The sequence below is a fragment of the Aythya fuligula genome, chromosome 2 (genome assembly GCF_009819795.1).
Source record: "Aythya fuligula isolate bAytFul2 chromosome 2, bAytFul2.pri, whole genome shotgun sequence".
Lineage (NCBI taxonomy): Eukaryota > Metazoa > Chordata > Aves > Anseriformes > Anatidae > Aythya > Aythya fuligula.
In genome coordinates, this window is record NC_045560.1 from 159,465,555 (window position 1) to 159,491,794 (window position 26,240).

The 26,240-nt window shown below is 44.6% G+C and overlaps 1 protein-coding gene across 17 annotated transcripts in view; it reads left to right on the forward strand.

Moving 5' to 3' along the window:
- The window catches only part of SCRIB (scribble planar cell polarity protein), a 116,625-nt gene that overhangs the window by 44,534 nt on the left and 45,851 nt on the right, over positions 1-26,240 (forward strand). For all 17 annotated transcript variants that reach the window (XM_032180973.1, XM_032180981.1, XM_032180985.1 and 14 more), the window contains 8 exons: positions 10,898-10,987; positions 11,568-11,645; positions 13,189-13,503; positions 13,992-14,072; positions 21,130-21,396; positions 21,652-21,762; positions 24,473-24,649; positions 25,534-25,650. In XM_032180973.1, coding sequence (XP_032036864.1) covers positions 10,898-10,987; positions 11,568-11,645; positions 13,189-13,503; positions 13,992-14,072; positions 21,130-21,396; positions 21,652-21,762; positions 24,473-24,649; positions 25,534-25,650 — 1,236 coding nt within the window. The remainder of the gene's footprint in view (positions 1-10,897; positions 10,988-11,567; positions 11,646-13,188; positions 13,504-13,991; positions 14,073-21,129; positions 21,397-21,651; positions 21,763-24,472; positions 24,650-25,533; positions 25,651-26,240) is intronic.

Sequence of the window (26,240 nt, forward strand, 5' to 3'; positions counted from 1 at the left end):
AAACTTGATTGCGAACTAAACTTGCATTTGTTTATTCATTGTTTTCATTATTTTTTTTTCCTGAAAAATCTTTTCTACTGTCTGACCCTTTGTCCTTTGTGCATTTTTATGATTGTCAGTCACAAGTCCTTCGAGCCTTCATTTTGCTGATTAAAAAAAGATTATGTAAGTCTTCTATGATTTATTCTTTATATCTTGTCTTTCTCACTACCCTTTCGTGCACCCATTCTACTTGAACTCAAACTTGTTGACTGTTGTTAAGATGACAGAGTTTATTCAGTCCTCAGTTCACTATATTCCATAGTTTTTCTTCCACTTATGGTGTGGCAGATTCTGTTTATGAATAGGAATTCTCTTTAGCTACCTTGTTTTTATTCCTCCATTCAGTGTCAAGGATCTCAGGTTTTGTCAGGTTTAGTGCAAGAATTTTCCTTCTATCTCATTGTCACTTTGGACAAACACTTTTCTAGTGTGCTGTTCTTAGCAGCACAGAATGGAAATGAAGCAATTCTTAGTGTGAGGCTAGCCAATGAAACAAATTTTAGAAAAATTTCATAAATTTCCCAGAATTCTGTCATTTAATTACATACTGCCATTTTAATTCTATATTCCTAAAATGGACCCTTAAAACAATAAGAAATTTCTGGGCTGCAAAGGAGTTGGAATGTGAAAAAATTTAGTCAGAATTATAAAAAATGAACGACTATACCAATGATTTTAACACAAAAGAGCATCACTAAGAATAGGAATAAAAATCCGTTACTGCTAAAGAGAGGAAAAAATATAAAATTTCAGTATTACTCATTCTAGCTCAATCTGCAGTATTTCCATGTCTAGGTTTTTCTTCTAGTTCCGGGAATGGTTCAGTGCTCTGTATCTTTCTACTTGGGTTGGGGCAATGCCAGATGAATACACATTGGGAGAAGAACTCACTGAGAACAGCCCTGTGGAGAAGGACTTGGGGGTTCTGGTGCATGAAAGGCTCAACATCAGCTAGCAGTGCGTGCTTGCAGCCCAGAAGGTCAGCTGTGTCCTGAGCTCCATTAAAAGAGGCATGACCAGCAGGGGACAGAGGTGATTCTCCCCCTCTGCTCTGCCCTCATCAAGCCCCACCTGGAGCACTGCATCCAGTTTTGGGGCTCCCAGCACAAGAAAGCGAGTTCAGAGGAAGGCAACAAAGATGATCAGAGGGCTGGAGCACCTCTCCTATGAAGAAAGGCTGAGAGAGCTGGGGCTGTTAAGCCTGGAGAAGAGAAGGCTCCAGGAACACCTCCTTGCAGCCTTTCAGTAATTAAAGGGGTCTTATAAAAAAGATGGAGAAGGACTCTTTGCTCGGGTAGATAATGATAGGACAAGGGGGAACGATCTTAAACTAAAAGAGGATAGATTTAGACTAGACATTAGGAGGAAATTCTTCACTTGCCCCATCCCTGGAGGTGTTCAAGGCCAGACTGGATGGGGCCTTGGCCAACCTGATCACCTGAGTTGGTGACTTCCCTGCCTATGGTAGGGGGTTGGAGTTAGATGATCCTTAAGGTCCCTTCCAACCCAAGCCATTCTATGCTTCTGTATTTGGCAGGGAATCAGTTGCCATTCTGTGATTTTTATCTTTGTCCAATACTGATTTTGTTTATCTATGCAGTTGAGTGTTTTCATTTCCAGAAGGACTCTGTCCTGTTGCGTGCCATGGTTTAGCTAGTCCAGTTCTTTCAGGAACCTCTCTTTTGCTGTTGATGTTTCCATGGCTGTAGGAAGCCTGTGTGCCTATTGTGATGAGGAGGAAGGACTAGCTCCTTAAATCCCTATTTCTGGAATTAACGGAGGAACTAACTATATCTATATGAACCCAGAGGTTTTTATGGTTCAAAAGTCATCATCAAGAGATATATTTAATATATTGCATTCTTTCCGTCATACTCACTTAATGTCATGTCATCCATTGTCTTGGAGCCTCTTTGGAGAAGGGGGTCTGTAGGAGTACGCCTGAGCATTTAGCATTGCAGGTCACCTGTCCTGTGTCTGCTCTTCATACTACTGTCAGTCATTAGTACGCTGCCATCTCTGCCTTGCCAGGTATCCATTCCCCTTGTAACTAACAAAACATCATAAAGGAGGAATAAGCAAAATCAGAGCAAGAAAATCTTCAGATCATCTCTTCTGCCAGGGCAGGATCTTTCCTTTGTGTTCCTTTTTCCATTGTTCATTTTTAATTTAGTTCTCAACATCTCATGCAGTGATGTCTTACCTTCCATTTGCTCACTGATATTTTCAGCCTGTCCCTATGTCCTCATGAGTTACTGCTTACTGAAGCCGCACAGATTTAGCTCTTCTAATCTTTCCTGGTGAGTCAGTGCCTCTGGCTCCTGAACTGTTATGTGTCTCTTCTGTAACTACCTTCTATTTTGCTGGGATGTTCCTGGAAACAGACACAGGGTTGAATGTGATATCTGTAAAGACACCTCTGTTGGTGGATATGCCAGTCTTTATTTGGGAACTACGAAGTGCAGTTTTTAGTGAGGCATTGTGATTCTTTCAGTGGTATTTTCCCAGGTCCTTGTAATGTGTTATTAAGGATTTCTGAACTGTTTATACCATTGTACTAGATACAGTGGAGCTGCTGTCCATGAATTTGTCTCATCTCTCCAGTCCCATTGATACACTTTTATTCTATAGTATTCACTGGCAGTAAATTGTGCAATTCAATTGTACTTTGCATTGCAAAGGTTTTATTTTAAGAGTGCTGCTGAAAATTAATTGGGAATCCAATGGCAGTCTGGTCTGGTGGAAGGTGTCCCAGTCCATGGCAGACTCCCCTCGGTTGGAATTGGATGATCTCTTTAAGGTCCCTTCCAACCCAAGCCATTCTGTGATTCTGTGACCCCTGATTTGTTGCTACAAGCATGGAATAATCTTTTCCTATGAAGTCATTAATGTCATGAAAAAGATTTAAAAAAATAAATTATTTCCCATCCTCTCCCATACTGGAAGGATGCTATGCTCCTGTCAAACAGAACAATTAGCATTTTTTTCTGTCAGGAATTCAAAATAACATCAGGCCTGATAAAGATCTCTGCAGAACCCTACTTCATAGTTCTTCTTTATTTCAGTTAGTTCTTAGTTTGTATAATGTAAAACTAAACCCAGCATCCTATGATGTCAGTGTGAATGCCTTGTGATAAGAAATTCCATGTTTTACAAAAGCCTGCTTATTAGATTTATACGGTTAATCTGTCAGCCAAGTTTAGAGTCTTGTCAAGGAATGGAATAATGGTGTAGGTTTTTTTTGCTTATTTGAAAGACCTAATTTTCATAATATTCAACTGCTTGTTATGAATGCTATTTCTGTCTGCTCAGTAAGGGACATGCATACTAGTTCTTCTGTTTCTTTTCTGGAAATGGTGCTAGGATGACTGGTAGGTATCATCTTGTAATATCTTAATTTAACAGCACAACGTAAATGCTATTTCAGGGTATCAAGTTTCCAGGATTTTATAAGTACTCTATAAGTATATTGGAGACCTTGGTCAATTGTTAGGACTCTTAGGTACAGGTTATCTAGTTCTTCTAATTTTTTAAGTGATTATTCGTTTTGATTATATTTAATGGATTCTTGAGCTCGTGTTGGAGTGAAATGTGATTTACGTGATATGTATGCATTATCTTATTTCTATCTAAATACAGATCAGAAGTATTTATTGAATATTTGCCTTTTCCAAGTCACTGTTGACAACCCAGTCTCATCTAAAGTTTCAAGTGGAGTAAATCCAGGGATCAGACACTGCCTCTGAACGTATAGCATGCTATAAAAAGATGTCTATGCATGCAGAAACTTGCTGCCTTCTGGAAATAAAGCCCTTAAACCCTCACTCCTTTGGGCATGTCTGGAGGAACAACTTGGTCTTTCAACAGGCTCTGAAGAGCAGCAGTTCCATACTTGGTCTGCTGAACCCTGTAAATGTCTAGATTTCTCCCTCTGTATCTGCTGTGCCCCTGCCAATAACAAGTTGCAAAAATCCTTAGTTGGCAGTTTGTAGGACACAGCACTAAATACTGTTCCTAGTCTGTTGGGCAATATTCAGATATCCCTGTCTGCTAGAGAGCAATGCTTCTAGTTTCTCTAGAAAGGTATACATTTACTCAATGCAATTTGGAATATCTCAGAGGATCAAGAGAATCTGTTAAAAGATTGCTATATCAAAAATCTATGAAAAACAGGTTAGATTCGAACCAGTCCTTAGAATCAGAAAATATTCCAAGTTGGAAGGGACTCACAAGGATCATTGAGTTCAACTCCTAGGTTCCCAAAGGACCACCCAAAATATCTGACCACATGTCTGAGAGCATTGCCCAAATGCCTCTTAAATTCCAGCAGGCTCGGTGCCGTGACCACTTCCCTGGGGAGCCTGTTCCAGTGCCTGACCACCCTCCCAGTGAAGAGCCTGTTTGTAATATCCAGCCTGTACCGCCCCGGTCACAGCTTCAAGCTGTTTCCTTGGGTCCTATTGCTGGTCATCAGAGAGAAGAGATCAGCACCTGCCCCTCCGCTCCCCCTTGTGAGGAAGCTGTAGACCACTGCGAGGTCTCCCCTCAGTCTTCTCCAGGCTGAACAATCCAAGTGACTTCAGTCACTCCTCATATGTCTTCCCCTCCAGACCCTTCACCGTCTTATTATGCTCTTATCTAACTGTATTTTGGTCATTTTGTCCAGAAAGATACTCTGAGAGACAGAATTGGAAGCTTTACTGAAATCCAGAAAGATTACATTGGCCAGCTTCTTTTGATCATCTGGATAGGTGATCTTATCATAAAAGCAAATTAATTTGTGAATTCATGTTGGCTACATCCACTGTCTGTATTGTCCTTCATGTGTTTTTTGATAACTCCTAGAATAATCTTCTCCATAATTTTACCAGGCACTGAGTATTACTTACAGGCCTGTAATTGCCAGGATCTTCTTTCTTGCCCTTCTTGAAAATTGGGACCACATTTGCCAGCTTCCAGTCAGTTGGGACCTCTCCAGATTCCTAAGACCATTAAAAAATAAATGAGAGAGGTTGTGCAATGACATCAGCCAGCTCTCTCAGTACCCTGGGATTAATCCCATCAGGCCCCGTGGACTTATATGCACCAAGGTGGAGCAGCAAATCCCGCACAAGTTTGGGGTTGACTCGGAGTTTATCGTTCCTGCAGTCACGGTCCTCCCATTCAGGGCAGCTGGGGTACCAGAGCCCATCACTGGTGTTGAAGACAGAGGTGAAAAATGCATTAAACATCTCTGCTTTGTCTGTGTCCCTGTTTGTTAGGTGACCATCCTCATCAAGTATCAGACCAATGTTTGCTCTGGTCCTCCTTTTCCTGTTACCATACTTTAAAAAGCCTTTTTTATTGTCCCACACACTGCTTTCCAGCTTCAACTCTCATTGAGCCTTGCCTGCACAAATTCTCTCCCTACAAAGGTGAGAAGAATCCCTGTAACCCCGCAGAGGGCTGTGCTGCCATCCATACCTGGACAAGCTGGAGCACTGGGCAGTGAAGGGACCTCATGAAGTTCAGCAAAGGCAAATGCAAGGTTCTGCATCTTGGGCAGAACAACCCCATGCACCTGTAAAGGCTGGGAGCTGACCTGCTGGAGGGCAGCCCTGTAGAGAGAAGAACCTGGGAGTCCTGGTGGACAGCAGGTTAACCGTGAGCCAGCAACGTGCCCTTGTGGCCAAGAAGGCCAACAGTATCCTGGGGTGCATTGGGAAGAGTGCTGTCAGCAGGTCGAGGGAGGTGATCCTGCCCTTCTACTTAGCGCTGGTGACACCTCTCCTGGAGTATTGTGTCCAGGAGACTGGGTTCCCCAGTACAAGAGGGATGTGGAGCTCCTGGAGTGAGTCCAGGAGGACTACAAAGATGATTAGGGGTTTAGAGCACTTATTGTACAAGGACAGGCTGAGGGAGCTGGGCCTGCTTAGCCTGGAGAAGAGGAAACTGAGAAGGGGATCTGATCAATGCGTACAACTATCTGAAGGGAGTGTGTCAAGAGGATGGGGCTGGACTCTTTTCAGTGGTGTCCAGTGACAAGACAAGATGCAATGGGCACAAACTGAAGCATAGGAAGTTCTGGCTGAATATGAGGAAACATTTATTTATTGTGAAGGTGAACAGAGCACTGGAACAGGTTGCTCAGAGAGGTTGTGGAGCCTCCTTTTTAGGAGATACTCGAAACCCGACTGAGTGCCATCCTGTGTAATGTGCCCTAGGTGATTGTGCTCAGCAGCGGAGTTGAACTAGATGATCTCCAGAGGTCCCTTCCAACCTCAACCATTCTGTGATTCTGCGTAGTTCTCCCACGTCACCCAACCTTGGTTCCGGTGACTGTATGCTTTCTTTTTCTGCCTAAGCACTTGAAGAAGATCCCTGCTTAGCCAGGCCAGCCTGCCCGTCCTGCTCGACTTCCAACATTTTGGAATTCCCTGTTCCTGTGCTCTTAGGAGGTGGTACTTAAAAAATGACCAGTAACATTGGACCCCAGTGTGTTTAAAAGCACTTTCCAGGGGACCTCACTAACTGAGCTGTCTGAAGTCTGCTTTCCCCCAGTCCAAAGTTGAAGTTTGGTGGCAGTTTTCCTCCTATCTCCAAAGATTTTAAACTCAACGACTTCGTGGTCACTATGGCCAAGGTGACCACCTATTGCCACTTCACACACAAGACCCTCCCTGTTTACAAGCAACAGGTCCTAGAGGGCACCTTTCCTAGTCAGCTCTCTTAGTACAAGTACTAAGTTATTATCAACCACTGAATCATCTGGGTTCAAAGAGACCTCTAAGATCACCCAGTCCAACCTCTGACCTAACACTAACGTCCTCCACTAAACAATATCACTAAGCTCTACATCTAAATGTCTTTTAAAGACCTTCAGGGATGGTGACTGAACCACTTCCCTGGGCAGCCTATTCCAATGCCTAACAACACTTTTGGTGAAGAAGTTCTTCCCAATATCCAACCTAAACCTCCCCTGTCGCAGCTTTAGCCCATCGAGGTGCTTCAGGAATCTCCTGGACCTTTTTGTCTCAGCTATGTGATATTCCCAAGTTGACATCTGGCAGGTTGAAGTCCTGAAGTCCCCCATAAGGACAAGGACAGCCAATCTAGAAGTCTCTCTCAGTTCCTTAAGGAATAATTCATCAGTGTCATTGTCATCCTGGCCAGGTGGTCTGTAGTAGACTCCTGCAATGATATCTCCTTTATATTTGTTTGTATGTTAATCCTTACCCAGAGCCTATCAACTGCATTGTTGCCAACCGCAAACTCTGCGTAGTCCAGTGCCCCGTTACATAGAGTGCCACCCTCCCACTTTGCCTGCCCTGCCTATTCTTTTTGAAGAGCCTGTAACCATCCATTGTAACACACAGTCACAGACCTCTTCCCAACAGGTTTCACTTATGACAACAGTGTCATAGCTGTGGAACTGGACTAGGGCTTCTAGCTCCTCTTGCTTGTTTCTCATGCTGCGTGCATTTGTGTAGAAGCATTTCAGATGTGCTTCATTGAACCCAGCCCCTCGTGGCGCAGACTGAATGAAGGGTCTTGCTAGCATACAGTCCCTCAGTTTTTGGCATGCAGTCCCATAGCTTATCACTGGCAGACCCAGTTTTGTCCCTTTCCTCCTTCAAATCTAGTTTAAAGCCCTATCAATCAGCCCTACCAACTCTTGCCTTTGTTTGATTGTGTTCCCCAGAGACTTAGAGGCAGAAACACAGATGAGACTGAGGGAGGTAGAGGAGAGGGGAGGAAAGTGTAACTGTTGGTTTTTACTTAGGTGCAATCAGTATGATAAATGTTTTTTTTTCCCTAGTCTCCAGTTCAGGGAAATGCCAGCTTTAGGCTGAAGTGGTGGCCTTTGCCATTTTCCCACTTTACTCCTGTCCAAGCAGCACATTTCCACTGAGGGCATGCACGCTTGCCTGTCTGGAAGGAACTAGGAAGAAACACCAGATATGTTGCCCATTTAATGAACGTTTGCCTGTTCTGCCGCTGTAAGGAGCCAGAATCAGATGAGCAGCATGTTTCTAGATGGGGAATATCACAGATCTGTTGTTAAGTCTGAGATGAACCACTGTTGGGCGGTGGGTGGATCTGTGGTTCTAAGAGTACAAATGCAAGAAGAGAAATAAATACACAGAAAAGTCATTGACAAGAGTGTGCAGGGGTAGTCACAGTGCCATCCCCTGCTGTTAGGACAAATGTTTTCTTGAATGAAAGTCAAAGCAGCACTAGAACACTTACACTTTTAGGAAGGTATAATTTAGTATTTCAGTACAAAAACCAGTGTCTTAGCCTTTGTATGAAATAAAGTCATAGACTATCCCACAAGAACCCTCAAGGTCCAATTCTTGGCTCTACACAGGAGCACCCAGAAGTCAGACTATACGTGTGATAGTATTGTCCAAAGGCTTCTCAAACTCCAGCAGGCTTGGGGCCATGACCATGTCCCTGGGGAACCTGTTCCAGAGCCCAACCACTCTCTAAGTTATGAACCTGTTCCTAATATCCAGCCTGACCCTCCCCTGTCCCAGCTCCGTGCCATTCCCTTGGGTCCTGTCACTGTCACTAGAGAGAAGAGCTCAGCACCTGCCCCTCCGCTCCCCTCGTGAGGGAGCTGAAGGCCACCATGAGGCCTCCCCTCAGCCTTCTCTTATCTGCGCTGAACAAACTAGGTGATTTCATCTGCTCTTCATGCATCTTCCATTCTAGACACTTCATCATCTTCTTAGCACTGAATGTAAAACTAAAAGATACATATAGGCCACTGGAACCTTTTTTGTAAGGCTTCTTTTTTGTCAGGTACATATTAATATTATAGTCTTTCCATAGAGTTCAAACAAACATTCACCAGTTTGGTTTCTTACCACAGTATTTTATGGGAGAACTTACTTGCTTTGGGAGTTGGAAATCTTTCTAGCCTAAATATATTTATGTCCCACGCAACTCCATTTGCTGTTGTTCCAGCAGCATCTTTTAAGTTTAGTTACACTTGGTTCCTCATTGGTGTTTTGTTTTTTCACTTTATATTGATAGACCTGCAGTTCTTAACCCTTAGCACAGTTGACTTTTCTGGCAGATTTCCTGATATTTTTGGTCTGTTTTCTGTGAATTTGTGAAATCTGTTGTTTTATGGTTTATCTTTCAGTTAGTTTCAACAATCAACTTAGCATGAAACTGAAAGTGACAACCAGTGACATCATATATTCCCTGTTCATTGTCAAAAGCAAGTCAAAAACAGCAGTCTTGTCATATTCAGTCACTGAGCAAAATCATCAGCTATCTTATTCAGAAATATCTGGATCCTGTTATTAGAATTCTCTCATTAGAATTCTACATATGGGAACCAAGTTTTCTGTAGACAAATTGACAATTTTTAATGAAATTAGATAAAAGCTTTTATAGCGTTATCAAAATCCAGTGAGACTGGAGAATAAAGTGAGTGTTTTCACTTAGATCCTAATAGACTTTTTCACACAAGAAGAGTTTATGTAATGTGTAAGCGGTTTTAAAGTGTGCTATCAATGATAAACAATGCTGTTTTATGCCCACCACATTTTTGTCTCATCTGAATAATCCATGTCTTTCAGTACTTGGATTTAACTCAGTCTCCAGGTCTTGCACTACAGACAATGTATGTATGGTCAGTCTAGAATCCAGGGTTAGCTTGTGAAGATTCTGGCTCCTTTCTACTATAGCATCGACTGGGCATAAAGGAAATGGCAAAGAACCTCAGTCCAATTCTGCATTTCCTGGGGTTTTTGATCTTAGTAGAATGTGAAGGCCCCACAAGCTGTTGCTTTTGTCACTGTAGAAAATGAAGAATATTTGAAGGGAGGGCATTAAGGAAGGGCTCTCCTGCTTCGTTGACTGCCTTGTGGCCTGGCCAAAGCCAAGTGGATCTGATGTTGAAGCTAGAAACCTCTGCAGCAGCCGCTCTCTGTTCTGGACTTTGTTTCCAGAGAAGTGACATCTGGAGGACAGTAAATTTGGTTCTCTCCAGAAGTCTGCATACATTTCCATCACTTGCATCACCAGCTCCTTGGTCCTTGGCCCTGACAGATCCCCGAGGGAACCCTGCCTATCCCATTCCTTTCCGATTCCTACCACATGCTCCTTACCTTCCTTCTCATGACTTGGGGCAACACAAACAGTTCATGCTAGTGCCCTGAATATAGGCAATTTCAGTTCAAGTTTGCAGAGAGTTTTGCTATTGCAAGGGGCCTTAATTTGGTATTTGGAAATGGGAGATGGGAAGAAGAGGCTTCTGGATTGCACAGCTACAATCCTGAGCCTACACATGCAGAGGGGAGAAGAGGAAGGAGCCACTGAACAAGACAGATGGCTTTTCCAGAATCACACATTGATTTCCATCAACAGAGTAAAGCCAAGTATCTGTCCCAGTGTATTCTGGAATGTGTGCCATTCTTGTTACTGCATGTTACATTAGGGTGATCCTTAATCTCCCAGTAGCTGTATGGAATTGCACCCCAAAGAGAGCTATGTGGTAGATCTGGGCTGTGATACGAACGCTATCCCTGTTTTCTTATCCAGTCCTATTCTACTCTTTCTCAATTTACTTTGTGGTGGACATCTCATTCCAGTGTGTTCAATACAGGCAAACTAACTCTTGGTCTTGAGATATAGTTCAGAACCCAACTATGAAAACTGGTTTGTTTATATGTATTGCAACTTTGGTCCCTTTGAGGCATCAACACCACAGCTTACACAAATACATGAGTAGATGCATGCAGTTAAAGTCTATATTCTTGTGCTTATTCTCTTAAGTAGTCATCTCTTGCTCTTCAAGATGTTTTTGGCATCTTCCATGCCTGCACTGACTTGTAACCTGTGTTCATTCTGCTTCCAGCTGACATTGACTATCGTGCGGCAGACAGGGGGGCTGGGCATCAGCATCGCAGGGGGCAAGGGCTCCACCCCCTATAAGGGTGACGATGAGGTAAGACCTTGGACTGCATAATTATTGAAGCACCCCCTTTTCAGGGACTAGTTCTCTGTAGATGGACATTGGATTTCCATATGTAAGAGCTTTGTGGTCGTTGGACTGGGCTTTCACAGAGCAAGGTGGAGAGCAACCCTTGACCTGCCGAGGAGCCGGGGGCTGGAGCACAACTTCTCAAACATTCAGGCTACTGACCACCAAGAGCAGCAATGAGAGCAGCAGTTTCTTTCCCACTTGTGTCCTGATGTACAGGACTTAAAAGGAGAAAAGTACAGGGTTGTCTTCCACACATGATAGCATCAGCTGTGTTGTTCTCAACCTATTGGAAAAGGATTACTGTTTCCTGCCCTTTTCCTTTTTGTCACCTGTGGGGTAGCCCTGGAACGGGATTTTTTTTTCTCCTTTCCACCAACTCCTGAACAGAGTGACGTGGATGTCTTGTCCCCACAGCCAGGGTATGGGATTGGCAAGGGATTTCCTCTTTCCCTTAAGTTGAATGGGGTGGACTACTTTCCTTCCACACTTTACATGGTTGAGGAATGGACTCCACTTCTTTTAACATAGAGTGTTTTTCCAGGGCATCTTTATTTCTCGTGTGTCAGAAGAGGGACCTGCAGCTCGTGCAGGGGTTCGTGTTGGGGACAAGCTTCTGGAGGTAAGAACCTAGCTAATATTTCTAATGACTAGAGAGTGGATGGAGAGGTGTGGGTTGATGCATAAGTGCATTGCACTAGTCTGTAAGCCAAATTAAGCATCTGGAGCTGCACAAGGAGAAAACAAAATCCCCCCTAGCTGAAAAAGTAGGTTGTTTAATTAACATTGCCATTTATCTTTGAGTCAGCTGCATGGGGTTTGCTGCCTTGTGGAGATGGTAGAGGTGATGGGAAGGATGAGGCTTCCTGTGGAAGAAAATTCCCCTTCATAGAAAGGGCCCCTCCTATGGTTGTCAGGAGCTACCTTGGAGACGTTGCAGAACCATAGAAAATCCTGAGTTGGAAGAGACCCACAAGGATCATCAAGTGCAACTCCTGGGTCCACACAGGAGCACCCAAAAATCAAACCATATCTCTGAGAGCATTGTTCAAAGCTTCTTAAACTCCAGCAGGCTTGGGGCCGTGACCATGTCTCTGGGGAACCTGTTGCAGTGCTCGACCATGCTCGCAGTGAAGAGCCTTTTCCTAATATCCAGCCTGACCCTCTCCTGTCACAGCTCCATGCTGTTCCCTCAGATCCTGTCACTGTCACCAGAGAGCAGAGCTCAGTGCCTGCCTCTCTGCTCCCCTCATGAGGAAGCTGCAGGCTGCAATGAGACCTCCCCTCAGTCTCTTCTCAGGGCTGAAAAATCCAAGTGACTTCAGTCTTCCCCTTTAGATGCATCACCCTCATTTGGACACTCTCTAATAGGTTTATGTCCTTCTTATATTGTGGCACCCAAAACTGTACACAGTACTCAAGGTGATGCTGCACTACCTCAGAGTAGAGTAAGACAATCACTTCCCTCAGTTGGCTAGCAGTGCCGTGCCTGATGCACCTCAGGATCAGTTGGCACTTTTGGCTGCCAGGGCACACTGTTGACTCATACTCAACTTGCTGTCAACTAGAACCCCCAGATCTATTCCTGTGGGGCTGCACTCCAGTCTCACATCCCCCAGTCTGTGCATATATGCAGGGTTGCCCCATCTCAGGTGCAGAATCCAGCACTTGCTTTAGCTAAATTTCTTGCAGTTGGTGACTGTCCAGCCTTCTAATTTGTCCAGATCTCTCTGCAAGGCGTCTCTGCCATCAAGGGAGTCAACAGTTCCTCCTAATTCAATGTTGTCTGCAAACTTGCTTAGTATGCATTTGAGTCCTGCATCCAGATCGTTTATAAAAACATTAAAGGGATCTGGCCCTAAAATGGAGCCCTGTGGAACCCCACTAGTGACTGGCTGCCAGCATGATTTTACCCCATTCAGTACAACCCTTTGAGCCCTACCCACTAGCTACTGTATTATGTATTTAGGCAGCACATGCTTTGTGAGTACAGGGAAGCTCCCTTGTGGGGTAGCAGGTGAGGTCTGCTTGGAACAGGGTTGCAGCACTAGGAGATGAGCTGTGTTTTTGTTGGATGCTGACTGCTAAGACTGGAGCTGTCTTTGTAGGCTGTTGGAAGATCTCCCCACAAAGGGAGGGTTGTGCCTGGCTCTTTTTGTCCCCAGGTGAATGGCGTATCCTTGCACTGTGCTGAGCATCATGTGGCAGTGGAAGCTCTGCGTGGATCGGGAAGCTCTGTCTCCATGACAGTCCTGCGGGAGCGGATGGTGGAGCCAGAGAATGCCATCACCGTCACACCGCTGCGCCCTGAGGATGACTACAGCCCTCGTGAGAGGCGAGGTGGCCTACGCTTCCCAGAGCGGCCTGAGGGGACACCTCCCACGGAGAGATACTCCACCTGCCTTATGCGCAATGAGAAGGGTCTGGGCTTCAGCATTGCTGGTGGCAAAGGTTCCACACCCTACCGGGCTGGTGACACGGTTAGTAATGATTCCTTGGGAGGGAAGATGCTCAATCCCAACTCTCGGCACTGCATGAGGGAGCAGCACGGGGTCTTCCTTACACTGCTTGAGGCAGCATAGGAACTCTGCCCAGGAACTCTGAGCTGCTGAGCCAGGCAGTCTGTGTCTTGCTGAGAGCCAGAATCTACTCTTAAGTCAGGGAAAGAGAGAAGTTCAAAAGGAGGTGGGGCTGAGGCTCACAGTTCCTCCCAGTGACATTTAATCCTGCCAGTGTCCTCTTGACATATTCTGGGCTCTTGGCCACATGAAGACTTTGCTGCAGGTGGCTCCAGAAGCAGAAAAGGGTTTGTGCTGAGTGAGGAATGAAGAGGAAGTGCCAGGGCAGGGGAGGGCTCTGCAAAGGGGAAAGAGCTGAGACCTGCCTGCTGTCAGGGAGTGATTCTGGAAAGCAAAGCTCTGGTGAGGGGAGGTACAAAGCTGCTCTGACCTTTCTGATTGTCTTTCAGGGGATCTTTATCTCACGAATTGCAGAGGGTGGTGCAGCCCATCGGGACGGGATCCTGCATGTAGGAGACCGGGTCATCTCGGTGAGTGTGGGTATGCAGGGAAGGGCAGAAGGGTCTGGAAGGGGTCTGACTCGCTGCTCTTGGGACAGCAGGCACAAATGCAGCTCCCTGCCCTTCCTCAGACAGGAGATGTTTTCCTGTCTTTGAAGCTGGATTTTGAGGGTCTTTTTTTCATCTCCTTGGTCTTCTCTGAGAGTGCTTAATATTGCTGGTTGTCTCCCTGTCTTTTAGCAGCCTGTGACTGGCAGTGGGTACTGTTAACGTCTCCTCCTTTCCCTGAGTGCAGCGTGTGAGCATGTCCCCACAGGGACAGTACACAATAGTCAGGGCTGTACTGGAGCGAGGTAATATGGGTGATATGACAGCACTGCCCTGGCTTGGTGTCCCTCCAGAGCCTTGTAGGACAGCCTTGGAGAGCTGTGCTGTAGCAGGATGTGTGGGAAGGGACGTTCTGAGGCACAGCTGACAGCTGCTCCCTGCCCAGTAGCAGGGGTCAGTATAGGCTGAAGAGGAGGAAGGCTGCCCGAGGGCAGTGTGGAGCTGGCAGGGCACATTGGAGTGCTTCCCCCTGCTTTCATTTAAAACTCTGGCCCCAGTTTCCCTTCCTGTTTGCACCAGTGATATGGATCTCACTGCTGCCTCTAACCTCAAGCCTGCCTAATGTGTCACCTCCTCTCCCTCCTGTGGGGGAGAGTCTGCTGAGTCTCCTGACCCTCTTCCCAAGCTCGCATGCTGCCTCCAAGTGAAAGCTCCTGCATCCTGGTGCTGGTGGTGGGTTTCTGATCCAGCTGTTGTGGTAAGAGCATGTGTTACCACAGAGCTGGTGTGAGTAAACACTGATACAGCCTTGTCAGTGCTGGCTTCTGTCTGCTCTATCCCTAGGCTGGGGGCTGTGTTGTATTTGCTCTGACACAAAATTTTAGTGGAGCTTTAGCCCAGGTCTGACAGGTATATCTTGACAAGAGACTTTAACACCATGGTACAGCGTCGCTCCGTCCTTGCTAGGGCTTCCCCCCCCTCCAAAAATCAAGCATTGACCCTGACTGTTGCCAGACAGAATAGCAGAATCATAGAACGGTTTGGAAGGTTGGAAGGGATCTTAAAGACCACCTAGTTCCAACCCCCCTGCCATGGACAGGGTCTCCTTTCACTGGATCAGGTTGCCCAAAGCCCCATCCAGCCCAGCCTTGAGCACTTCCAGGGATGGGGGCATCCACAACTTCCCTGGGCAACCTGTTCTGCTGCCTCACCACCCTCACTCATCATGAAGAATTTCTTTCTAATATCTAATCCAAATATCCTCTTTTAGTTTAAAGCAGTTACCCTTTCTCCTATCACTACACTCCCTGATAAAAAAGTCCCTCCCCATAGCCTAAATTATTTTGGTTTTACTCATCTTTTGATGCTCCACTGGTACAGAGGCATGACTGAGAGGCGTGATTACAGGCACACAGACCATCATGTGGTGTTAATTGGCTCTACCTGTGGCAAGAAGGAAACACAAGATCTCAGAATGGAGTTGTTGTGGGTTAACCCGGCCGGCAGCTAAACACCACACAGCCATTTGCTCACCCTCCCCCCTCCCTCTCTGGGATGGGGGAAAGAAATGGGAAAGTGAAGCTCGTGAGTTGAGATAAAGACAGTTTATTAAGACAGGAAAATAATTATAATAATAACAATAACAACAACATCAACAGTACTACTACTAATGATGTGTATGAAACAAGTGATGCCCAATGCAGTTGCTCACCACCTGCTGACTGATGCCCAGCCTAACCCTGAGCAGCCAGCCCCCCCACCCTGGCTAGCCACCCCTATGTATTGTTCAGCAAGACGTCAGATGGGATGGAATACCCCTTTGGCCACTTTGGGTCAGCTGTCCTGGGTCTGACCCCTCCCAGCTCCTGTTGCACCCCCAGCCTGCCCGCTGGCAGAGCAGAGCGAGAGGCTGAAAAGTCTTTGGCTTGGTGTAAGCACTGCTCTGCAACAAGTAAAACATCAGCGTGTTCTCAGCACTCTTCTCATCCTAATCCAAAACATAGCACCCTACCAGCTACTAGGAGGAAAATTAACTCTGTCCTAACTGAAACCAGGACAGGAGTCAGAAGTCAAACCCTATTTACCCCTCCATTAGCAGATATATTTATATCCATGGGCATCTTCATAGGAAAGCAGATCTAATTCCCTAGTAATAGCTTGAGGTGTCTTCAGACTGCTTTATTTGAACCCAAGGCTCATGTAAGCCCAAGGCTACATGTAAGCCAAGGCTTACAGAGCTCAGGAGCACTGTTAGATTTTGATGTGGATGAAGGTTTTGCTGTCCTTAGTCCTCCGACACACCTCACTGCAACAATATGTGCAGTGTTATTGCATAGGTAATGAATATACCCATGAGCATGGTCTTCTGCTCTCAAGGATATTTCCTGTGCTGAACTATGTTCCATCATAAAAGCCATGGTGTTGAGCATCAGTTGCAGCTCAAATCTTGTGATCACTTAAGAAATCAGGTACAAATTATCTTTCAGGAGAATCCTTACCTGGTCTAGACTATTCACATAACGTCTGCACCTTCTAGCAAGCATCTAACTGTAGGAACTCCTGGCATCTGTGCCTCCTGGTAGCAGCTGCTATTCTGCCTTTCCTGCTTGTGGGGTTCACAATATCCACATGGTGGTGGTAGTGTTAAATCCTGAGGCCTCTCATATCTTCTTGGTGATAGTTGTCCTTGAGATGTTCTGCTCTTTCTAAGAGACTATGAGCAAGCTGTGTGAGTTTTGCCCTGTCTCTGGCCAAATCCGCTGCTGGGTCAGACGTGTGGAACTGCCCTGGCCCAGTGATACTGGATGTTGAAGGAGTGCCTATTCACTTCAAAACAGTGCCCACACAGCATCACACAAATTCTGTCTTTACCACAACTCTTCCGAAGCATTAATGGCCCATTTTTATTGGAAGACTTTACAGGACATGATGATCCGCAGAACATGCTGTATAGGTTTCTTGTGTTTCCCTACAGGGAAAGCAATAGGGCCCTGGTTAAGATACAGGTGGTTTCATAGGTCCAGCAGGCAGAAGCCTGTTTGCCAAAGCCATGGTCTCTTAGTCATGCCTCTGTATCGCTTTGCCAAATATTTTTTGTTTTCTTGGGAGAAGAAATACAGCACAGCTTCATATTCTTCCCCTGTGCTCTATATCATCCTGGACTTCTCTACAGGGAAGGACCAGGATAGCTCCTTTTACAGTCTTCAGGGAGCTTTGAGTACATGGATTGAAGAGCCCAGCCTAGATCTTTCTTCAAAGATAACACCCCACAAAACTCACCGGTGATTGATTACTAACTCTCCAGCCTTCCTCATACTCCAGTGTCTCTTATGAATAGCACCTGACACAATTGTGACAGGCATCTTGAGAGTCGTCTTGGTAGTGGAAGATGGGGCAGAAAGCAAACGGGACAGGGAGCTGCATGGGGGAATGTTGGAGAGTTTGAGTCATTGGATGGGAATCTAGCAGGGAGGGTGCAGGATGGGGAGCAGTGGCTAAGGGCAGCTATTTTGGGAGGGATAGAACTGGGAGTAGAAGGAAGAATACTTAATCTGGGGGAGCCTGAGAACAGTAGTAGTACCAAGTGATATGTGAGGGTCCTAAAGAGCAGTCTGATCACTAAGAAATTTGCTAGAGATCTATAGCTCCCTGTGGCATGGACAGATGATACTCTTTCCCTTCCTCTGTGCATTCTGATAGCTTAACTGCTCCTGTTACCCTTGCTCTCTTACTATGTAGAGACACAGCAATAATGGCCACTGAAAACTAGCTATCCAAGAGCTGAGAAGGTATCATGATTGCCAGGCAATAGAGAAGCTCATGCTGAAAATGCTGTCAAGAGCTGTCGTATGTAACATACCTCTGACTCAGGGAGTTCTTGCGACCTCATTCACTGGAGTCTGGGGAAGTACTACTGTATACTTGTGCTCTGACCATTCTCATCAGTGGTGGAAGAATAACAGAGCTCACTTTTCAGAGTGGAATGCATGAAGTCAAGAGTGCATGCTGCTGCTGCAGGTCTCTCTGTGAAACATGTAGGGCCTTCATCTGGTGATAAAAGCCTAAGGGCCAAGCCTCATCTGCGTGTCATCTTTGTTAAAAATTGCTGCATCCCTCAGACAGGAGGACCTAAGAGGATCCTTCCTTACCAGTCCACTAGATGGGAGGCAGCTGCTTTTCCCCATTCCCAGGTCCAGCCCTACAGGCACAACCAGCCATGGATTGGCACAGACAGGAAAGGAGGAAGTACTTTTTCAGGCTTCCATATAAAGATTAATGGTTCTTATAGGGCATGAACAACACAAATGGCTTAACCCTGTTTCTACCCAATGGCTAATCAGGTTTAACGTTTGCTTGCGGAACATACACGTGCACTCCCTCACTTAACCACCATGCAAATTCACATTTGCATGTCTCTTCAGTTTCTGGCCCAAGCATCAAGTTCTTCAAAGCTCTTTGGTCAGACCCTGAGCCTTTTATTCAGTCTCTGGGCCAGCTGCTGGGTTTTTCCAGATACTGGATTCCTACTTGCTGGCTAGTTCAACATGAGTTTTACTAGTGGGTCTTGTGCTAGTACATATGCAGAATAAAGAACAAATTCACATAGTAAATAGGAACAGGGTATGATAAAAAGGTAGAGCAGACTGTGGTGATCAGGCACAGGGCTTGCCCAGACAAGCATACTGTCTTGCAGCCTGCTTGCCTGTGATCAGCCTCTCTTGTTCTCTACCTTCTGTTTTCCCATACTCCTTCTTCCCCTCTCCTTGCCCCCTCCCTTTCCCTATGTGTGATTCTTCCCCTAAACATCCCATCAAAAATTTTGCACATTGGCACAATCCCTTTTAAAACTTCCTATAGTGAGTTTGCTTTTTCCTGTGAGGGCTGTTCTGACAGCCCATGATAATCTTCATTACCAAGTTTTTGGTCAGACTTCTTCAGTGTTACCTTTTGAGTGATTTAATGATCCATCCATGAGTGTCTTGAGACTTGTCTCTATCACCTGCTTTTCATTCGATTTGTGCATCTCTCTTTTTAATTTATTATCTTTCCTGCTGATTGCCTTTTATGCTGAACAGCCATTACCCAGGTACTTTTCTTCCTTCCTTCCTTCCTTCCTACAACCTCCTCCTGCATGTATGTGCAGGCTGGCACATCTTCACATCCTTGTTAGGCCTCTGTAGTTGGTGCCAAAGATGTCCCTTTGGGACAGATGTCTGAGTATCAGAGGACAGGCTGTGGGGCTGAGAGTTTCCTGACTGTGTCACAACTAGGAGTGTAGGGCTATCTCATCTGCTTTTTATGTGATAGTCAGAAGATAACTAGTGAGCAGGGCAATATTGATGGTCTGTCAGGCTGATGGTCTGACAAAAACCCCGCTGTAGGCTGAAGCCTCCATGTCATAAGCAGAATAAACACACTTCACTGTGGATCGGATAGTTGAGGGTGGTGGTAGTGTTTATAAAATTTCTGGACAAAGCCTTATCAGATAGTGCACAGTCAACTTTGCCCAGGAACTGCTTTCTTGAAAGGAGCCTGGGAACCGTTACAATATTTCTAGTAATTAGACAGTGAGGAATCAGGCTACAAAATCCAGTTGCTGTGGCTGTTAAAAAGTCATGTTATTATTTCATAAGCTCATCAAACTCCATCTTAACAGCTATTATTTTCATGTCATTGCTGTTAATTTTGGAAAGCTATTCCAAAAACTATGGACTAGAAACCTTTTTAATTTTCAATGTTAATGTTGTCATGGCAAGTTTGGTGCTTCTGGCAGCATTCTTTAACTTAGCTCTCCCCTTGATACTCTGCCCCTTGTACAGAATAGCCTTCCTCTTGGAGAGCAGTCACATCCTTCTTGTTCCTTTGATTTTCTAGTCAAGCTAGTTTGTATCTTGTTTTTGTAGGAAAGGCTCTCTGTTCCATTTCTTGTCTCACAAGCATTTCTCTGTGCATTTTGATAACTTATGTTAGATTTCCTTATTTCGTTAGTGTGAAGTGTGAGAACAGTATACATTTTTTCAGATGAGGTCTCTTCTGTGGTTTGTACAAATGACATTGCTGCTTCCATGTATGTACTGGAAGTACCTCTCTGGTCACAGCATTGTCTCTTTCAGTGATACCATAGCAAAACTATATTTGTATTCTTGATATTATTTGTCATAGCATATTGGATAATGTCTTCTTGTCCAAAATATTTCAATTTTTCTTTTTGTGTCAGCCAGATAATCACTGCTGACTAGCTCAATCTGTTTGTTGTTGCTTCCAAATCTTCTTATACCTGTGGTACACTTTTTATGGCTTAAAACTGACAACACAGGACTATCCTCCCAAGACTGCCTTAACGTTGCCCAGCATGAGGGAACAGCGGTCCAGTAGCTAGCAACAGGTCCTGTCACACATCAGATTGTGTCCTTCATCTCTTCAGTGCCTGTGTCTGGGCTCTGAGAGTGATTGATATGGGCAAATGCCCTAGTTCAAAGGTAGCTGATGCCATGGTACATTAGTGTACTGTGACATCGCTTCTGGGAATCACTGCTTTTTGCCTTCCTTCCATATTAAGATCTTTGAACCCATTCCTTTAATGCAACCTCTTGGGTTTCTTTTGTCATGGCCAAGTAGGAAAGCTGGAATGCAAAGCCAAAAAGGAGTCATAGATACTTTCCTGATAATGAATGAACAATGGCATAGTCTTGACAATAGCTTTGTAGCACTCCAGGAGGTACAGCATCGTCATACTTAGTGTTTTTAGTCCTCTGGAGCCTCACTGATGGTGATGGGGCCTGGAGGTTTGGAGGGGAAGGTGAAAGGGGTTGGTAATCTGTTTGGAAAGAGGATGGTGGTCAGCTGGGAATGAGCAGGTGCCCATGTCCTTTTGCCAGATAGGAAGAAGTGGGGTAAGTTACAGAGTGCTTTGGTTACAGACTTCTGGGAAGGGGCAGGTTTTCACAGAATGGGGCCCCTTAGGGTGCTTTGCTAAGGGCTTAAAATGACAGGGTGTACTCGTGTGATGGTCTGACACTGAGTTTGCGGGTTGTTCTAGATCAATGGGGTAGACATGACAGAAGCCAGGCATGATCAGGCAGTAGCGCTGCTTACCGCATCCTCCCCCACCATCGTGCTGCTGGTAGAGAGAGAGGGTGCAGAGCAGCTCAGCGAGGGAGACTCACCAGGCGTGCCACGAGTGCGCATGCACTCCCCACCACCGCCTCCCAGCCATGGGGAGAGCCCACCTGAGGAGACACCTTCCTGCAAGGAACTGCAAAGGAACCATCTGTCTAAAAGCCTGGAGGATCAGTATCCCATTGAGGTGAGCCTGTCTGTTAGAACATGGGATAGTGTAATCTTTGTACTTTTTCATATGAAAAAGTGGCAGTCTGATGAGGGCTGGCTCACTGGGTTGTTGGAGCACTACAAAGTAATGGGTAACCCTCTTGTCCTGTACCTGTGGGAGTTTACTTTGTGCTCACTCACACAGAACATCCCTGACTCCATGTTTTTCAGTGTTTGTGGTTTTTATGTGATATCCTTTATTCTCTGTGACTCTACCTCTTGTTCCTTCAAGGAAATACACCTTGTAAAAGCAGGTGGTCCCCTAGGACTCAGTATCGTAGGAGGCAGTGACCACTCAAGCCATCCATTTGGGATTCATGAACCAGGTGTCTTCATTTCAAAGGTAAAGTCCTGCGTGGGCAGCCTAGCAGTGAATGATCCTGAGATATTTAATTATTGAGGTTAAGATGAAGGATTTTTTTGTGAGAGTATTAGAACTCTTTAGCCAACAAACGCTACCTATCCATGTGCTCACAGATTTTACTCTTTCTTGACTCTATAATTTCACAAGGAATAGAAGTTAGGTTTGTTGGTCTATAGCTCTCAAGATAGCTCTCTAGAGTACTTCTTTGTAGATTTGAGTTGTACTGACACTGTCAGTCCTGGTACAGTAAATGGTAGTGACGTCTACCATTTATAATGGTAGATGATGCACTTACGACAATAGTGCTGCAGTTAAACATTTGAGTTTTTTCAAAATTCCTGTGAGAAAGTTATTTCCTGTTTAGTCTGGCATCAGACAGAGCAAAATAATGAAAAGATGACAAAGGTTTTACTCAGGTGAAAAAGCTTGTATGAGACCATAACATATTGAATGATATTTTAGAGCAAATCTTACTTCATTTTGTGCCAATGTTAAATTTTTCATTGGTGAAGTACCTTGATATTTGTTGTGGGTTTTTGAGATAGAAGCAGTTTAATGAAAGAAAAGCAAAGTCTGTGCACAAAAGCAAAAGGAAAAAAGATTATTCTCTATTTCCCATCAGCAAGCAATGCTCAGCCACTTCCTGGAAAGCAGGGCCTCAATACATGTACTAGTTGCTCCAGAAGACAAATGCTTTCATAATGAGAGTCCCCCCCATTCATCTCCCTTCATCCCCCTCAGCTTTTATTGCTGAGCATGACATTATATGCCATGGAATATTCCTTTGGTCGATTTAGGTCTGCTGTCCTGGCAATGTCCCCTTCCCACCTCTTGCCTACCCCAAAGGCTACTGGAGAGAGTAGCCTCGAGTTGGAGAGAGTCTTAATGTTGTGCCAGCACTGCTCAGCAATAGCCAAAGCATTGGTGTGGTGTCAGTGCTGTTCTAGCTACAAGTGCAAAGCACGCTGCTATAATGGGCTGATGTGGGGAAAGTTAACTCCATCCCAGACAGAGTTAGTACAATATTAAAAAAAAAAAAGTCCTACAAGATGATTACTATACGATCACCTAATTGAAAGTTAGCACCATGTAATAACATTACAGAACATATTAATGGACTCCAAACTGTGTGGCAGTTTTCAAGAGGTAGGATGTCAGTGAATGGGAGGGCTCCCAGATGGATTTTGCAAGGATTTGTACCAGACCTGATGCTATTCAGCCTTACCAACTGTGTGGACATAAAGCTCAAATTGCAGCCAAGAAACAGAACAAAAATATACTGCAATTGTAATTCATACTGAGGAGGAAAGATGGAAGTCACTTTTTCCTCTTCAAAGAAATACACTTTAATGTAGCTAAGCATGAGGTTTTGCATCTAAATATAGTTGGTGTAGACCAGTTTTCCCTTTTACACTATTTTGTTCTGGAAAGCAGTAACTTTGAAAAGCTTAAAAGCATCGTAATAAATGAACTGTAATGTGAGTTCCCACTGTAAAACAGTCATCCAAGTGATACTCGAACATGTAATTAGGGACCGTGAAGGGAACCAAAACTCATCTGAAGGCAGTGCTGGCTAAGCCAAAGCCAAAATCTATAGTCAGTCGAAATACCTGCAATTTCAAAAGATTTTAGATGGAGAAGAGGAAATAAAAGTGACAAAGATTATTCAAAACTACAAACATTTTTCAAAACTTGAAAAAAAAGTCATATAATGAAGGGAGGAAATTGTGAAGTACCGAGGGATGCTTTTTCCTAATGAAAAAGAAGTAAACTGTACGTTGGGGGAAAAAAAAAATGGTCAGACAATATTGGGGTGAAAACTGAGGAGAGGTTTGAAATAGCAAGAATAATTATTCACTGGGAAAATTTTCAAAGATGGTCATAGTTTCTGCAGCCCTGAACACCTTCAAATTGAGGTTAGATATCCATGTGGGACATAACTGTTAAAACACACTTTTCCTGAGTAGAAGGCAGTGGTGCATAATGACCTGTGATAATCGTCCAGTGGGTTAGTTGACTACTTGTGGCCTAAACAACAAAAGTGGAAATGCCATTTGAACATTGTCCAGTAGCAAATAAATGGTACTATAAGCAGTACCAATTTTATCAAGTTTTGTCAGGTGTCTGAAAATCTGTGTCCTTTCTGCTTGTGTCACAGCCTCCCTGCTGTCTTGATGTATGGACAATTTTCAAGGCATTTGCTCAATCTTTGCAACATCAGCTCAACTTTTGTGGCATTAAGGCTGAGTTTGTATCTCTCTGGCTACTGTCTTGACTTCCAAGGTACTGGTGATTTAGCACTTTTTTCCAATGCTTCAGAAGTCTCCAAATGAGAAGGAGTTTGAGTGGCATGTACATGTACATGCATGTACACTGCGCTTAAAGGATAGAACTGACCTTTTTATGGAGGCTTCCTGAAAGTCAGTAATGCAGTAATGCACCTGAGCAGCTTCTTCACAGATATAACCTCTTGGGAAACTGTATCTGTGGAAGTCAAAACATGCCTCAAGATGTTGGAGGATAGCATAGGGACATGATAAAAATTGGCCCTTACACCTTCCTCTGCTGAAGTTGTAACACTTACTTGCTGTTCACATGTTTTTCAAGCGTGTCTACAGGCTTTATCAGTGTATCTCCAAGGAGAGATGGAATTTTCTTTTCTAGATGTAACATTAATGATTCTTTGTAGGTCATTCCCCGTGGGTTGGCATCTCGCAGTGGACTCCGTGTTGGGGACAGGATTCTGGAAGTGAATAGTATTGACCTGCGCCATGCTACCCACCAGGAAGCAGTGAATGCCCTACTCTCCAACACCCAGGAGCTGACTGTGTTAGTAAGACGAGATCCACCACCACCTGGTATGCAGGTAGGTTCTGAGTAATAGTGCTGGGGTAAACTGCACTCTCTTCTTGATAGAAGGCTCAACTCTGAAGGCAGTTTCTTATCTAGTTGGAAGTCTGCGTCTAGGATACAGCCAAACTTCTGGCTAAAGTTTCTGGATCCAGAGGAAGGCCACAAGGATGATCAGAAGGCTGGAACACCTTTCATATGGAGATAGGCTGATGGAGTTGGGGTTGTTCAGCCTGGAGAAGAGAGGCTCTGGGGGGAACTTGTAACAACCTTACAGTACTTAAAGGGGGCCTACAGAAAAGAAGAGGAGGGATTTTTTCATCAGAGTGTAGTGATAGGGCAAGGGATAACTGTTTAAAACTAAAATAGGGCAGATTTAGATTAGATATTAGGAAGAAATTCTTCATGATGAGGGTGATGAGGCACTGGAACAGGTTGTCCAGAGAAGTTGTGGATGCCCCATCCCTGGAAGTGCTCAAGGCCAGGCTGGATGAGCAATCTGATCTAGTGGAAAGTGTCCCTGTTCATGGCAGGGGGGTTGGAACTAGGTGTTATTTAATGTCTCTTCCAACCTAAATCATTCTATATTACATTCTGTAATTCCTTTGTGGAGGAATCCATTCTCATATAAGTACATACACGGTTGAGGGCTGTGGAGGGTTTCTTGCCAGGACCGTGATGATATTGTGATCATAATTGATCATTCTCAGATTTCACAAAGACTGGTCTTGAATAGGAGACAGAAATACAGAAAGGGCAGAGCCGCTGTGCCAAATCAGTGAAACCAATTCAGGTCCCTTTCGCTATATTTAGAATATGGCCAATTATTGAAACTTTTTCCTCAACAATCCCAGCCTGAACTTAACCCAGAAACAAGGAAGACTGTATCTGTATTTGCAGGAAATATGCATTGAAAAGGCTCCAGGAGAGAAGCTGGGCATCAGCATCCGGGGTGGAGCAAAAGGTCATGCTGGAAATCCATTTGATCCCACTGATGAAGGCATCTTCATTTCTAAGGTACCGGACCACGAATTCTGCAACTTGGTTGCATGCAAGGACTGGTAGGGAGAAAGTTGATCCTTGTGGGAATTTGTTTCGTGTGCTTTCTCCACTTTTCACTGGGTACACTAATTCTCCTTTAGTTTTTATTTTTTTCTCTATCCACTGAAGCATGTGCTTGTGTTTCCTTTCATATTTCCTCCTCTACAACATCTGTAAATTTCTTTTCTCGTTTCCTATGTTTATCTTTATTTTGCCTTGCATTCTTTCTTTTGCTTCCCCCAAGTGCTTGTGGCCTTTTTGCTCACTGAAACATGCATTCATTTTCCTCCTTTCATTGAAAGCATTATGAATTAATTCCTGACTGTACTTCATGTGCAGTGCACCATGTGTGTAATTTTTCCCTTTTCTTTGTGACTCCTCGTGTGCATACTCATTTGTCACGTTGCTTTTCCCCAGGAAGTAACACACATTTTATTTTCAACAAAATACTATATATAAGCTTATGCTTCTCCTGACCTTTGTCAAAAAGTACTGCATCTTCTTTCTTACCAAGGGAGCATAGTGACAAGGAGTGTAATTTTACATCCCTTGCTTGCTTTGGATGT